At 42.1% G+C, this 14552-nt stretch overlaps 1 protein-coding gene across 2 annotated transcripts in view; it reads left to right on the top strand.

The window, feature by feature from the left end:
• Window positions 1-14552, top strand: part of nav1a (neuron navigator 1a) — a gene marked incomplete at its 5' end in the record, with an annotated part of 68208 nt that overhangs the window by 35747 nt on the left and 17909 nt on the right. For both annotated transcript variants that reach the window (XM_080030597.1, XM_080030598.1), the window contains 2 exons: window positions 8857-8995; window positions 11987-12290. In XM_080030597.1, the coding sequence (XP_079886723.1) occupies window positions 8857-8995; window positions 11987-12290 (443 nt within the window). The remainder of the gene's footprint in view (window positions 1-8856; window positions 8996-11986; window positions 12291-14552) is intronic.

Here is a 14552-nt window from a genome sequence, read left to right as displayed (position 1 = left end):
TCAACATTACCAGACATTTCTGGGTTCCACAAGCATTTTCACCACTCAAAGGTCCTTATATGAAGCTTGGAGCCTTCCACAATTTTTTTTCCCACTGTCCCCCTGGTTCATTTCACAGTGATGAAGTAGTACAGAGCCAAGTCAACTCTCAAGCTGCGACGTGTTGAACTCTGAGCAAACCTCATGCATGTCCAAACCCTGGGGAGGTCGGGAGGAGAGAAGAGATTCAGAGGTGCAATTGCTGTCTGGGGGATTTTGCTTAAGCAATTTCTCCTTATTTTTTTTATAAAGCTGTACAGTTTTTTTCCTCTGTCCGTCTATATCCACCTCCCCCACACTCAGACAACAAAAAAAAAACACTCACATTTTACTGACCAGGATTCCTGATGCATCTGAGTGCCTTTCGAGGGCTTATACTTTCCATCCAGAAAGCCCCAAGCATTTCTAGAGTGTGTCCCAGTCCTTGCAAGGAAATATTGGAAGAATGATATACCCTAATATTATTCTACACACACACAGACACAGACACACACACACCTTAGAGCCAGTAATACTCAAGCCTTGGCTGGCGTAATGTAACCTTCCAGTTGTGCAGTGACTTGAGCAAAGCTGCCGTTCCCACCATCACTCTCCGGGGGGACAATGGCAATTCAGTGCATCTGATGTGTGTGTGTGTGTGTGTGTGTGTGTGTGTGTGTGTGTGTGTGTGTGTGTGTGTGTGTGTGTTTGTGTGAGTGTGTGTGTACGTGTGTTTGTGTTGTGTACGTGTGTTTGTGTCCTAAAGCCCCAAGGCCATTGCTGTCCGGGATATGCCTGTCAAAGACACAACAGGGTTTCGCTTCTGTGATGGCCATTTATGGATGTGATACCTTCAATGTCTCGCACTCACACCCACACACACATAAAGTACCTCTAGCTGACGCCCCTAGCCTGATCCTGGTGGCAGATGGAATTAGCAGTAATTATGAGCTCATTAACTACAGCCTGTTCTGTAATCCCCTGTAATTCCCAAATACTGCTGTGTGGTGTGTGTGTGTGTGTGTGTATGACAGACTGTCCAAGAAGCGATCACACACATTGTTCCATTCTCCATCGCGGAAATGGAACGGGGAGTAAACAATAAATAACTGCTGAAGAGGAAATTAATTTCTCTGTTAAGTGTGTACCCAAAGGCAAGCCCCTTTGCACATTCTAGTTTGAAATTGGGTCCTGTCAATGATTTATTGTGAGTGTTTAACTATACAACTCAGCAGAGAAGCTGTATTGGCTAGTTAATTGAAAGCCATTTTTAATGACCGATTTGTTGCTAATTACTTTACAAGACAACAACATGGCGTCTATAAAAAGTGGTAGAATAAGCAATATTTCAGCAAGAGAAAGGAGCAGTTGAGCAATGTATAGCAGTGTTTCTCTCATACAAACATACCCTGAGTCCAGCAGATGGCTGATATTTGATGAAAATAAGCAGATGAAATTACATTTTGAATCAATAATCCTGCATCTTAAGAACATTGACAGATAGGTATACCATGATCACCATATTGTGTGTGTGTGTGTGTGTGTGTGTGTGTGTGTGTGTGTGTGTGTGTGTGTGTGTGTGTGTGTGTGTGTGTGTGTGTGTGTGTGTGTGTGTGTGTGTGTGTGTGTGTGTGTGTGTGTGTGTGTGTGTGTGTGTGTGTGTGTGTGTGTGTGTATGTGTCCTGTGTCTGTGTGTGTTTCCTGGCGATAAGCTGTTGAAGTGGTCCAGGGACCCATATTGTTAGCCATCTGTGCACACAAACCATATTCTCTCTTTCGATCCTAGCAGGTAAAGGCCCATTCACACATTTGATGTAAGCTTTTCCACACATCATATTTGTGAACATTTTTAAAGAATATTTATGAGATTGAAGTTGATGAGTCTATTTCGGGCTGGTTGTTTTTCTTTGTGTATAGGTAGATGTGTCCTCTACGTGTCCCTCACCTATGACACAAGTGACCTGCTGTTTTCTTCCTATTCATGCTAATCTAAGATCTCACTGCAAATACCAAACTGTTCAGGAAGATACATACGCACGCATAGACAATGCATCTCTCACCTTATTGTCATCTTCAGCACCAGTCACAGTCTTTAGAATAATCTAATGATTACAGCAGACCATTAATGCGTGACCCCTTTGGTTTCAGAGCTGACTGCCCAGTGCCAGTCTGGCAGTGCCCTACTTTCCATTAGCCTGAAAAGGCATCATCACTACGACCAGGAACCCGTCTGATTTAGCCATTTTGGGTTCTGCCATGTGACACTGTGGATTTTAATAGGAATGGAAAGTTCCTGTCCATAGTGGGACTGCAGAAACACTTTCCATGCTATTGCATGAGTTGGAGAGGCCGTGTCCAAATATCACCCAAAATAAAATGTGTTTAACCCCATGAGGGTACAAAGAGTTGAGCCACTTTTTCATATTGCAAATATTCGTACCGTTTCTTCCATAAAATCAAGAGCCCTTTTTACATATCTGTTCTTGGATTATTGCATTCGTTTTACACGCTGGTTCCTGCTAGCCTGAAAGTGCCCTGTGGAGTTTTCTGGTAAACACTCAAAAGTTATGTTAACATTCAGTATTTCACAAATAAATGCATTGTGTTGAGTTTAAAAACGCGATGCGTGCATTTCCTTCCAACCATAGCATTTTCAAATACAGTTTTCAAAGTATTTTTTTGTGTGGTCTTTTTTCCCCTCCTTTTGCTGGCATACTGCAACGTACATATTTGACCCGTGACCACTAACTGTTGATCAGTGGAATAGTTTGACGCCATTTGTAGGATTGTGTATTCTGCGTCCTTGTACATGTGTAAGAGATAAACAAAACAGGGATCCACTCACTCCCAGAAAAACAGCTCTGTAACCAAGGTGGTCAGGGGTCTAAAAATCCATAAATAACCTTACAAGGGGAAATGACCAAACATTCATAATAGTTTCACCTCGCTTGTCTGGTAGAACATTCTGATGTATAATAAGATAACAAGATTGATAATGATATTTTGCCTCTTCCTGGCTATTGATTTGATGGCAGTCTTTGTATAAGTGCACCAACAATCTCCATAATGTGTGTTGGCTATTGATCAGGTAATTACTTAATTGTATTTTATTCTTTCTTTCTATGTAGGGCAGTGAGTCTGTCTCCTTCCACTGTCAATGACCCTGACCCTGCTGCAAGGTCAGAAAGGACTTCAAGGTGCACTATGTAGCGTTGGGTGTGTCAGAGAAGGGAACATTTTCTAAGATACTGTATATTCTCATATATGAATAAACAAACTTTCCTCACAGGACAATTGGATTCCTGGAACACAGTTTTAAGTAAGAAAGCTACCTGAAAAGTTACTGTTTCAGTGTTGTTTACAGCATCAGGGTCCACCGTTTTGTTTAAAGGCATATTCTGTTCTTGAGATTGGTTCCCGGTGCCTCAAAGTCATTTTGTTTTGATTTATGATTATATAATTCTTCAATACTAACAAATGTTAACAAATCCCCTTTCCCTGAAACTGCATAGTGCACTTTTAAGTGGTTCTAAGAGTTAGATTTGTATCCAACCCCCAACGCAGGAGAGCCTCAGTCAGCATCACATTGCTTCGAACAGTTTTCATGCAGTTTTTAACAAATGTTTGTTTAGATGGAACAGCTTATCAAGCAATACTGTTAAGTCTGCTCCTGGGGGGCTGGCGGAGCTCCAACTCGCTCTGCAAGCGCTGCTCCCACAAACCACAGGCAAAGCTGCTTTGTCTCTGCAGTGGCTTTTTCCTTCTTCTGGATCTAATGTATTTCTCTCACTGTCTCTTTCTCCCTCATCCCTCAACCTCAATGAGGTCAGAGTGAGGAGAGGAGCAGACAGACATAAGGAGTGCAGAGCCCTCATGATGAGCAGGGGGGAAAAAACGCCATTCACATGAAGATCAGAGCAATTAGCTCAGTAGTCTGAAAAGTGGAGGGACACAGAAGCCTGTTAATAAAAGCCGATTATTATTAAGCTCGGCAGCAGCATGCTATTGAACAATTCTCTCGATAGTTTGTGAAGCGCGGTGTTTGTGTGTGGGTGTGCCGGTCCTCTCTGCAGACTGTGAGGAACAAAGAAATCATGTCTCTGTGAAAAAGAAGGATGTTGTTTATATCGACCACCACCGTGACCTTCATTAGTCTGGAAAAATTTGAATGAAATATTCAAACCATTTGAAATATTCCACAGCTTGCGTCAAATCCTTCTCACTCTCTCTCTGGAGAAAGATGACGAAAGTCTGCTCTGGACTGGATCATTTGGTGAGCAAAGACACAGAGTAGAAAACCACTTGTGTGCCGCTGGCTTGGGATAACAGAAATACAGCGTGTGTCCATGTGGCATATTCTCTCAGCTCAGTGGGATGAAAAAAATCATGGCGCCGTCAGAGGTGAAGAATGAGTTTAATCGAGCACATGTCAGATTAATTGACAGTTATTGCACCCTAAATTGAATAAACAATGATATTAATCTTCCTCATGAAATTGCAGTCGAAGGGCTGCTGTTATTCTATGGCTATATCCTTTTTCCTCTAGCTGTGTTCTTTAGATAGAGATCAGATCTGAAGTCGCAATATAGGACAATGAAATGTAACATCCATAAGCAGGACATATACAGATGTGGTTTATGGCCATGGTTTGCACTCTGTACTGTAATAACACATGTATGACTTTATTCAGCTGTAATGTCATTCAAGCCATTCAGATTATCCAGGATGGGTTCAAGGGCTGTAGCTTAGAGTTTTTTTTATTAAATTTTTTTTTTTTTTTTTTTTTTTTTTTTAGAGGAAGCTATAGACCATAACTTTGAATAGAAATGTGACAGCCAGGTTTGCTTGACTAAAATGGTGCTTTGCGGTGACAGACCAGCTAATGTGTGAAAGGAGCGATAGATAGATAGTGCTAATATTATCCCTCAGTCCCTGCAGCTGCTGCTAAGAATGAAAGAACTTGATGAGTCGGCGCGAGGCAAGATTAATGCTGGAGATTTACGAAATTGCTGTTAAAGTAAAGGAAGGAGAGAAACGATTGACAAGCAAGTTGGAAGAAGTGTAAAAGGAGAGCTGAGAGAGTTTGCTCTTGAGAGAGAATGCATAGTGTCCTGAGATGTTGAAGAGTTTTGTTTTTTTTACTATGTGTCATCAACAGCACTTCTCCACCCATACTCTCTCTCTCTTTCTCTCCTTTTCATGCTTGTCTTTTTAAGTTTTTACTTTCCTACCCACAAGCCACTTCACCCCACTCCTCTTGAGTATCCCTGTGTTTTCATCGCCCTCTTTTCAAGCTCAGACTTTCTTTTATCTCACCCGTGCGGAGTTGATGGAAGGCAAAGTGAGCGCTGGATGACACACGGGCGGTGGGTCTGGTTTAGCGGTAAATTGTCAGGCACTGATTGATGGTATCAGGTTTTGGCTTGGAAAGTTTGGCCAATGAATCTCTGGTCTGACTTGGACAAGACTTGTGTTTTATTGTTTATTTTAAAAGCACTCGCATGAAGCTTAAAACCCGGTTAATATATTTTTTTTTAGATCTTATGGAAGATTTCTTGCCAGCAGTACTCAGAAGTGTCGGTTATTGTATTCTGATTGAACCTTATTTGTGCGGCTCCAACTTGAAGGCAGTCCAACCCATCGCCAACTCAGTCACACAGAAAGTCATGCACAAACAAAAGTTGAACTGTGACACTGACAATATCTTGTGTTCCTCCTGGCGCCCAAATTTGATCAACCCTTAGGCGTCTTGTGGTCTCATCTAACAATCCATTAATTGAAAGTCTCTCCTCAGTCGGCTAGATTTTGGATTTTTATTATGTAAAGCTCATTTCATTTCTCAGAAATAAAAAAACAGAAAGAAATATGTTTTCCATTTTCTTTTTTTCATCAAGATTATCTTACTGTGAAAAAAAAGAAGTGCTTTTTATATTCATCCAGTCATTGAGCTGGTTGCTGTCTGTGACGGTTGCGGGTTCCTGTTTTCACTGTTGGGCCGGCCGAGTGACACTATAGTCCAGCAGAGTCTGTTTGTTCTGTTTCCTAGCAGATCTGAATTATTCATCAAAGAGAGCATTATCATGTGCACAAGCACTGGCACCGGACACACAGATTAATGAAGTGAACAACAGGGAAGAGGAAGGTGTTACTTTCAGAAAGCTGCTGATGGTAAAACACAGCTGGACTGACACATGCAGTGTTGACTTCAAACAGAATCACTTAGGGTGACTTTAATGTTTCGTTCCTTTGTGCATGTTTGTACTCTGGACTTAATATAATAGCTGTTATCAAACAGGAATCCAGGATTTATGGGAAAAACAAAAATCCCTAAGAGAAAGTTGTTAAATATCTTAATTGAGTCTTAAAAATGGCATGTTTAGTTGTAAAATGAACAGGGAAATTGTCTGTAAGTTGATGAGATAATTCTTACATTTTTATTGAAAGGAAAGTTTTTCACCCATCAAATGGAGCTCAAAGAGTCAGGTGTAGTTTTTGTTGATGTGTTTTAACATTCATTTGAAATGAAAACATGTGAAGCATAAACATGGATTACAAGAAACAAGATATTTTTTAATTGTTTTCATTTAATGTTTTTTGTTTGTTTTGTTTTTCTTATTGAGACAGAAAGTGTAATGTCGTGTTAGGTGTCTGACTCTGGCCCAATCTCACCTTTGTCCTTAATCCTTCTCTGGCATATTATTATAGACATGGCAACATTAAAGCCACTTCCAGACGTAAAGTCTTGTCTGCTCTTTTTTTTGTCTACATATCCACAGGCTAGACAGGGAGGGCTTTCCATTTCACCCCTCTCCTCCTGATCCCCCTCGCCTTCAAGTGCCCCAGGGTACAGTGTGACCCATACAGGCACCCAACCGGAAGGCCCACACCGCTTTCTCTTCCTCCGACGTCCCCCCCATGCGCCACAGTATATATGTGACCTCATTAGGCGAGCCCCACCCTCTCCACTTGTTTTACAGTTATAGTATGATATCAGGGTAAACTATTGACCCTAATAGGAGAAAGACCCCAACCCCCTTAACTTCCTGAGCATGACCTACTTAATGTATATAAGCACATGTGGACATCCTCCCACATACACAAACACACCTCACGCACATTACTGTAGATATAGTATTCCAAATAATTATTTATCAGACTTGGATAAACGTCAACCTCAATTTATTTTATCAAGTACAAATCCAAACTGATTTGCTTCAAGTTTTGCCATTTAACAATCGCAGATGCACTTAAGGCAATGAAAATAGACCATTATGTTATTGCAGCTACTAGATATAGGTGTTAAAACAAATCTTGGCTAACACAATAGCATGTATGAGTTTCTGGCTGTCAAATATCAGAAATGAATTATGTCACAACTAGACATGATAGGTTGGGGGAAAGTGGTACATCATACTAAAGTAGGTTGTTTCTGTGTATGTATACGCCAAATGTTCTTTCGATAGCCTTCACACTTGGCGGGTGTGTTACTGAGGACACCAAGGGAGTAAGTAGTGTGGATTGGCGGATTTGTAGAAAACTGCACAAACCCAAAATGGATGAGGGTGCGCCCCTACCGTAACAGCGTGAGTAGATGTGCATCAAAATCCAAGCGGTAACATCTGTAGTGGCTTGCCCTAGTTAAAACAATTAAGTTCAACTCTGCATCATGAATACTGTAGTTCTTGGAATGCACTGGACATCACGGATTGCTGAAATTCAACAGTGTCTAACCCATTTTACAACAGTACAATTTAGCTTTAAGTCGGATGAATCTATTGTACAAAAACCCCCAACATGTTTATGTCAGGATAATTTCAGATCAATTGGTCTTGGAGAAAAAGGAAAGCTATAAGCACATGTCTGCCAAGCGGACAGACTTCACAGTCCTGGCACAGACTCCCCTCCTACATATCCTTGTGGGCGCATGGATCAGTGTATGTTCTAACAGGGCTATTTCTGTGTGTGTGTGTGTGTGTGTGTGTGTGTGTGTGTGTGTGTGTGTGTGTGTGTGTGTGAGAATGTGTGGGTTGAGATGATGTCGATAGCGCTCCAAATTCAGTTCGCCAAGTGTTTTCAGCAGTGTGAAAGTAGGATATATAGAGCAGGCAGCGTTAAATGAGGTCTCTGTTCATGAATGTTTAATCAAAAGACAAATTGGAAGACACGGAGCCATGTGCGCCAGCCGCTGATGTAACCGAGCTAGTGGAGCTTTTGGTAGTTGATTCAGCGTGTAACCTCGAGCAGAGATATCCACTTAACCGTCACAGATAGTCTTTTTCATGTGTTCTGAAAGCATGCGTTGGTGTGTGATACTTCATAAATATTTGCAGAGACACATAATTAGTTTCTGTTTGCCCCCTTGGAGTGAGAAGGATTTTTTTATGTCTTGATCAAGGTTGTTGATCCTCACAGAAAAGTGCATCCCTTAAAGCATTGGGGCTTAAACACAGGTTTACCAGTAGAAGTTTCTACCATGTATCTGTTGCTTTAAGCTAACAAATTCAGCTCTTCGTCTTTTATATATACGGTGGCTAACTATTGTAACCATTTATTCTCTACTTATATCTATTTATTTCAACAATTTCTCAATTTTAGATTACTATTTGAACTATTTGGTCCACTACCACTTATATATATATATATATATATATATATATATATATATATATATATATATATCCAGCTTCATCTATTCAGTACAGTTTAGACTCTTCTTCTTTCTTTTCTTGTTCTACTACAGAAACACTGTCTGGATTGCATGTTCCCTTGGGTTGGGAGTCACTGCTTTGTATGTACACATTATCTGACACAACCTCTGTGTAATTGTTTTTCTTTTAGTTGGGATGAGAGCAGTTCCATCAGTAGCGGATTGAGTGACGGCTCAGACAACCTCAGCTCCGAAGAGTTCAACACAAGTCCCACTCTCAACTCTCTGCCTTCCACTCCCATCGGCTCCCGCAGAAATTCCGCCCTAGTGGTAAGTAATGAAACGCCTGCGCACTCGCACACACAGCTGTCTGACACAGCAGATTAGCTGTCTCTGTGTTAGTTACAGTGGTATCGATTAAGCTGTTAATCCAGTGAGGTATTGATGAGGTGCTAAAGGATGTGTAGGTGTGCAGGACAAACCCACAACAGGCAGCAGGACACGGGCGTCATAGACAAAGCCTTATTTAGTATTCCACACACACAGAAACACACACACACACACATACACATAATGGTTATCACATCTGCAGCGATCAATGTTTGCCGCAACACACACACTGCATGCTGGAAAGCTGCACTGTTACACAAGGCCCCCCTGTTAGTCTTCAATCAGGCTTATTTTGGAAATTTTAAATTGAAATGAGTGTAGCTGTTTTATTTTAGTAGTTCTTGCTGGGATTTGAGACACATGACCTCAGTGCTTCTGAAATCTGCAGCTCCTCTTGAGGTTCTTGTAAGATTTGTCCATAGCTGTACGGGTTCCAGACAGTTTGTGTACGTGTGTTTTTACCCACACAGTGTCTGATGTAGGTCACACCTCCGTAATGTGGTTTGTGTGACTGATGTGCTGGGATTCAAAGACAGCGAGAGACTGAGAGAGTTAGAGAGAGGAAGGGGAATCGGTGTAACCATAGCAACTAAAGAGCAGGGATGCTGAGTGTGCGGGTCTTTGTCTTTTTCCCCATATAGTGGAGGACAGGTCTAGCACACGGCCATCTGTGCACACACACACACACACACACACACACAGGGCCATCTGCAGTCCTGCATCCGGGGCCAGCGAGCCGCAAAAAAATCAGAGCGCCTCCCACTACACGCCTAGTTGCAGGTGTCATAGCAACCAACCATCACATCACCATGCACCCCGTATTGTCTAATACACATGGCTTCCTGTCCTCTCGCCATTCTCAGCTGGTCTGTCTTCCAGACAGTTATTTCTTTGTCTCTTTTTTTCTTCATCTTCACCACTCCATCTTTACCACATTTGTATTGCTGTTGATTTTACAGTCATTTTTTTTAAGGTATCTCTGACTTTACATCCAACTCTCCCACAAATGATATAATATTTAGTCTACAAGAATATGTGGAGGGAGGAGAGAGGGTGTTGAAGTAAGGGGGCACAGAGACGACGGTTGAGAGTAAGAGAGAGAGAATCAGATGCAGAGAATGGTGTATGTAGTATGTATAAAAAACCAAAATATTCTCATTTCAATCTGGAAGTGGACCAAGTATTTAAGTTAATACACCTTACTTTAAAGATACCATTTATTTATGTATTTTGTGTGTGTGTGTGTGTGTGTGTGTGTGTGTGTGTGTTTGTTTGTCTGCCCATCTGTCTGTATGTTTGTGTTGTTATCCATGTTTTGCCACGGCTATCTGGACTGATGTGTATCTCATAAATCCTGTTTCATTAATCAGGAAATGGAAATGTTTTATCAGCAAGGTCCGGTCAAACAGGACACTCACACGTGCACATGCACACACACACACACGCACGCACACACACACACACACACACACACACACACACACACACACACACACACACACACACACACACATTATGACTTATGCATGCCTCATCCTCATGTGATGTGAACCTGCCCATGGGGTCTATTGGTTTTAATAAAAAAAGGAATTCAGCATATGAGTGCACATGAGAACTGCTGGGTGCAATGTCCTCGGACACACACACACACACACACACACACACACACACACACACACACACACACACACACACACACATACACACACACACACACACACCATTCACACGCCTCCTGATGCATTAAATTACTGTTGGTCTCCTACTCATGCATACAAGCCCTTGACTCTATACTGACCTCATAATCTTTTAGTTTAATATTTTACATTCTTTCTTGGATTATGGGTAGGCTGTGTTGTCTTTTTTTCTCTGTGTAGGTCGATATGCGTGTGTCTTTGTGTTTGATCCAATATTGTTGGTGTGTACATGCATGCAAACATACAGTACCTGTGTGTTTGTGTGTATGTGTGTATGTTGGGCAGTTTCTCTCCCTGCTGCTCTTTTGAAGTGTTCAAATTGAGCACATACTAGGATCATGACTCATCAGTGTGTGTGTTTTTTGGTGGGCTGGGTTAGGCATGTTTTCATGCTTGGAGGGCATAACGATGAGCCAGAGTCTGAGAGTCCCACGCCTCATCACATGTCTGCAAACTGTGACCAGTGAAGAACACTTAAGGAATCATTTCAAGTGAAACAACTTTTTCTAATAAAATTATCAAATGAGTCATTCTGTTGGCTCATTCATTCCTGTGACCCAACCTAACTCTGCAAGATGGATACAACTGGATTGCATTAATATGGCACAGTTTCTATGTTGGACTCAGGTTTTGCTTGTGTAAAAAAGAAATGTCAAAAATGTCCACATGTAGTTTCACAAAACAATCCCAAAACACAAGGTAGACTTAAAAGCTTTCTGTATCTCATACAAAGTCAGATCTGTTGGCACACAAACCTTATACTTGGATGGTATCCATTGCATACTTGAAATCTTGATCAAGGCTTTCTGTATATGAATGGTCCCTGAAAACCTCCAAGCTTGATCAAACCATCACTCATAAAGCATATCTTATAGGAGAGCATTGGTTCAGTTGTGTCTTTACATTTTACTAACTTCCCTATAAAAGCCATGTGTTATTTTTAACGCGCGGCCAGGAAAAGCTTTGTTAGGCTTCTTTTTATTTAGCAGATCTGTGTTGCCATGATGTTTTGTTTTTTACTCTGCATTTTAGACGACCAAAACATATGTAGTTGAGCCAACTTAGATTTAAAACAAACGACCTTGCAGTGACATAGAAATACAGTTATAGGCTCTATGTTCTGTAAGGCAGATCTCACACACAAAATCTCTCTCTCTCTCTCTCTCTCTCTCTCTCTCTCTCTCTCTCTCTCTCTCTCTCTCTCTCTCTCTCTCTCTCTCTCTCTCTCATATAGATGCGCACAGATGCTGAGAAGAGATCTCTGGTGGAGAGTGGTCTGTCCTGGGACACCGACGATACCAAACCCAGCCACAAGAGCCAAGGCAGCGGAGTCTATGATACTGGAAGCCTCAAGTCGGAATCCGCCTCTAAATGGAAAAAGACGCGGACGCAGGGGGACGGGCTGGAAGGAGGGAAGGGCGAACTGAAGAAACCTCAGACCCTGGGTCAAGGAAATGTGTTGAAGAAAGGAAGAAACCCACCGGTGGGAGTCACCTCCCCGATCACGCACACCTCTCAGAGTGGGATGAAAGTGGCAGGTGAGTCAAGGAACATGTATATGTATTTATACCTATGCTAAGCCCCTATCTCACTGGGCTGCGACTGTTTGCGACCAGTTGGAGACACAACATTGCGACAAAATATGCCAATTTGCGACAATTTTCACTTGCAGTCTCACTGAGTTGCTACTTACGACCCGTTTGCGAATGGGAGGTCGCATTTATGTCTCACGAACGTCTGGCGAGTGTCGCACGAACTGAATGTCAGTCTCATTTTTGTCTCAAAGCAGTCGCAATTTAGTTTCATATGTCGCCAAACACTCGCCAAACCCTCGCAAAGTTGTCTCACACTTCTGGCACTTTCTGACTCGCGGAGACTAAATTGAGAACGGTTTGCGACGCGTGCGACACACCTGCGACGACTCTGAGACTATTTTGAGACTGATTTGTCGCACACTTTTTTTGAACATGTTCAAAATTAATGCGACAAGACTGCGCGGCTCTGCGACTCATGCGAGGAAATTGAGACCTCCGCGAACGTTTGGAGACAGTTTAGAGACTCGTTTGCGAATGCAGTCTCCAACTTGTCGCAAACAGTCGCAGCCCAGTGAGATAGGGGCTTTACACAGTGAGGTGTAATAGCTAAGCTTGAAATGGTTTCATAACATGAGTGGACTGACACATTTCTGTGGCTGTGTTTTAATATTCACTTCTTTCTGGCAGTCTCACACCCACACAGACACACTCTCTGTCTTTGTCCCACACATTCATCCACAGCTGCAGCCCACCCTCCAGGCTTTTTTAGAGAGTGGTGCGATGTATCAAACGCCCATCACCACCCACTCCCTTCCTGCCAGCCAACCACACACACGTACAGACACACACTGACCCACAGTGTGTGTGTGTGTGTGTGTGTGTGTGTGTGTGTGTGTGTGTGTGTGTGTTTTTTTGTATTCCTATTGGCCCAGCCTTTCCTATCCAAGCTTTATTTTTGTGCCGGACAGAGAGAATTTATAGCTCTTAAATAAAGGCCTTGTACCCAAAACAACTGGACCGGAGACCACGTGTGTCTTTGTGATATAGTGTGTGTCTGTCATTGTGCCAGCCTAACAGAGCATCACGCCTTGCAGGCACTCGCGCGCACACACACACACACACACACACACACACACACACACACACACACACACACACACACACATACACACAAAAAGAGCACAATAGTGGGGATTGTGCAGCTGCCTTTTAAACACACCATCTGTGTGCTGTTTTGGTAAGCACAAGCACACTTTCACATAGACAACCAAAACAACAGGATATTAGTTGATGCATTGTGTGCCAGTGTAGATAGGCAGCGTCTGTGTATACAGTCCTGTTTCTGTGGGACTGTCCCATGTTTGCATTGCCAGCTGTTGAAATGACTGATATGTCTGACAGGTGTGTTGAACCAGCCTGTGATCTGTGTGCCAGGCTGTTATTGTTATGGAAGTGAACTGTACCTGCTGCAATGGGGGCTCAATCTGCCACCGAGTTTTAGACTCTAATTCGTCAGATGGTGAAGTTGAGTGAAAGCAGACTGAAAGAGGTTGCTGTAGATCATCATCACTGTTTAGGAGCGCATGAATTTAACCAAATTAAGAGCAGACATTCTAAGATAGTTAGAGACGCCTCTGTTCGGTCATGCTTGAGATCAGTTCATTGCTGTGGTTTGGAAGATGTGTGTGTGTGTGTGTGTGTGTGTGTGTGTGTGTGTGTGTGTGTGTGTGTGTGTGTGTGTGTGTGTGTGTGTGTGTGTGTGTGTGTGTGTGTGTGTGTGTGTGTGATATACAGGTACTTCTATAATGTATGCTAAATCCAGGTAGGCTATATATATTTTTTAATTAGTTTACAAGATTCTTCTTTTGATGCCTATCGATATTACAACTGATCAAAGGATTCTTTACGGTGATAAAATGTAAGAAAATAGCAACACCCATCACAATGTTTTGGTGTCAACTTTGTCAAAATGTTGAAACAAAATGAATTGATTTATATACAGTAACTACATCTTTAAACTTATTAGGCCTTACATTTACATGATATTACTTGTTATGGACTGTATTTGCTTAAAGATGTTCACATTCAGTGTCCTTATCCAAATTGATATTCAGTAAGCAAACTTATTTAGCTTACCGATTATCATTATTGTCACTTTATTGGTGTGACCACACTGCAAACCTGCTAGTGTTAGTATGTGGTTTGCAAGTGGGACACGGTGCAGGTGATTGTCATTGTGTCAGTGTGTGAGCGAATGGCTGTGCT

Source organism: Ammodytes marinus, assembly GCF_949987685.1.
Source record: "Ammodytes marinus genome assembly, chromosome: 7".
NCBI classification, from domain to species: domain Eukaryota; kingdom Metazoa; phylum Chordata; class Actinopteri; order Uranoscopiformes; family Ammodytidae; genus Ammodytes; species Ammodytes marinus.
The sequence above is the reverse complement of the archived record's forward strand: the minus strand, read 5'-3'. Positions and strand labels throughout refer to the sequence as shown.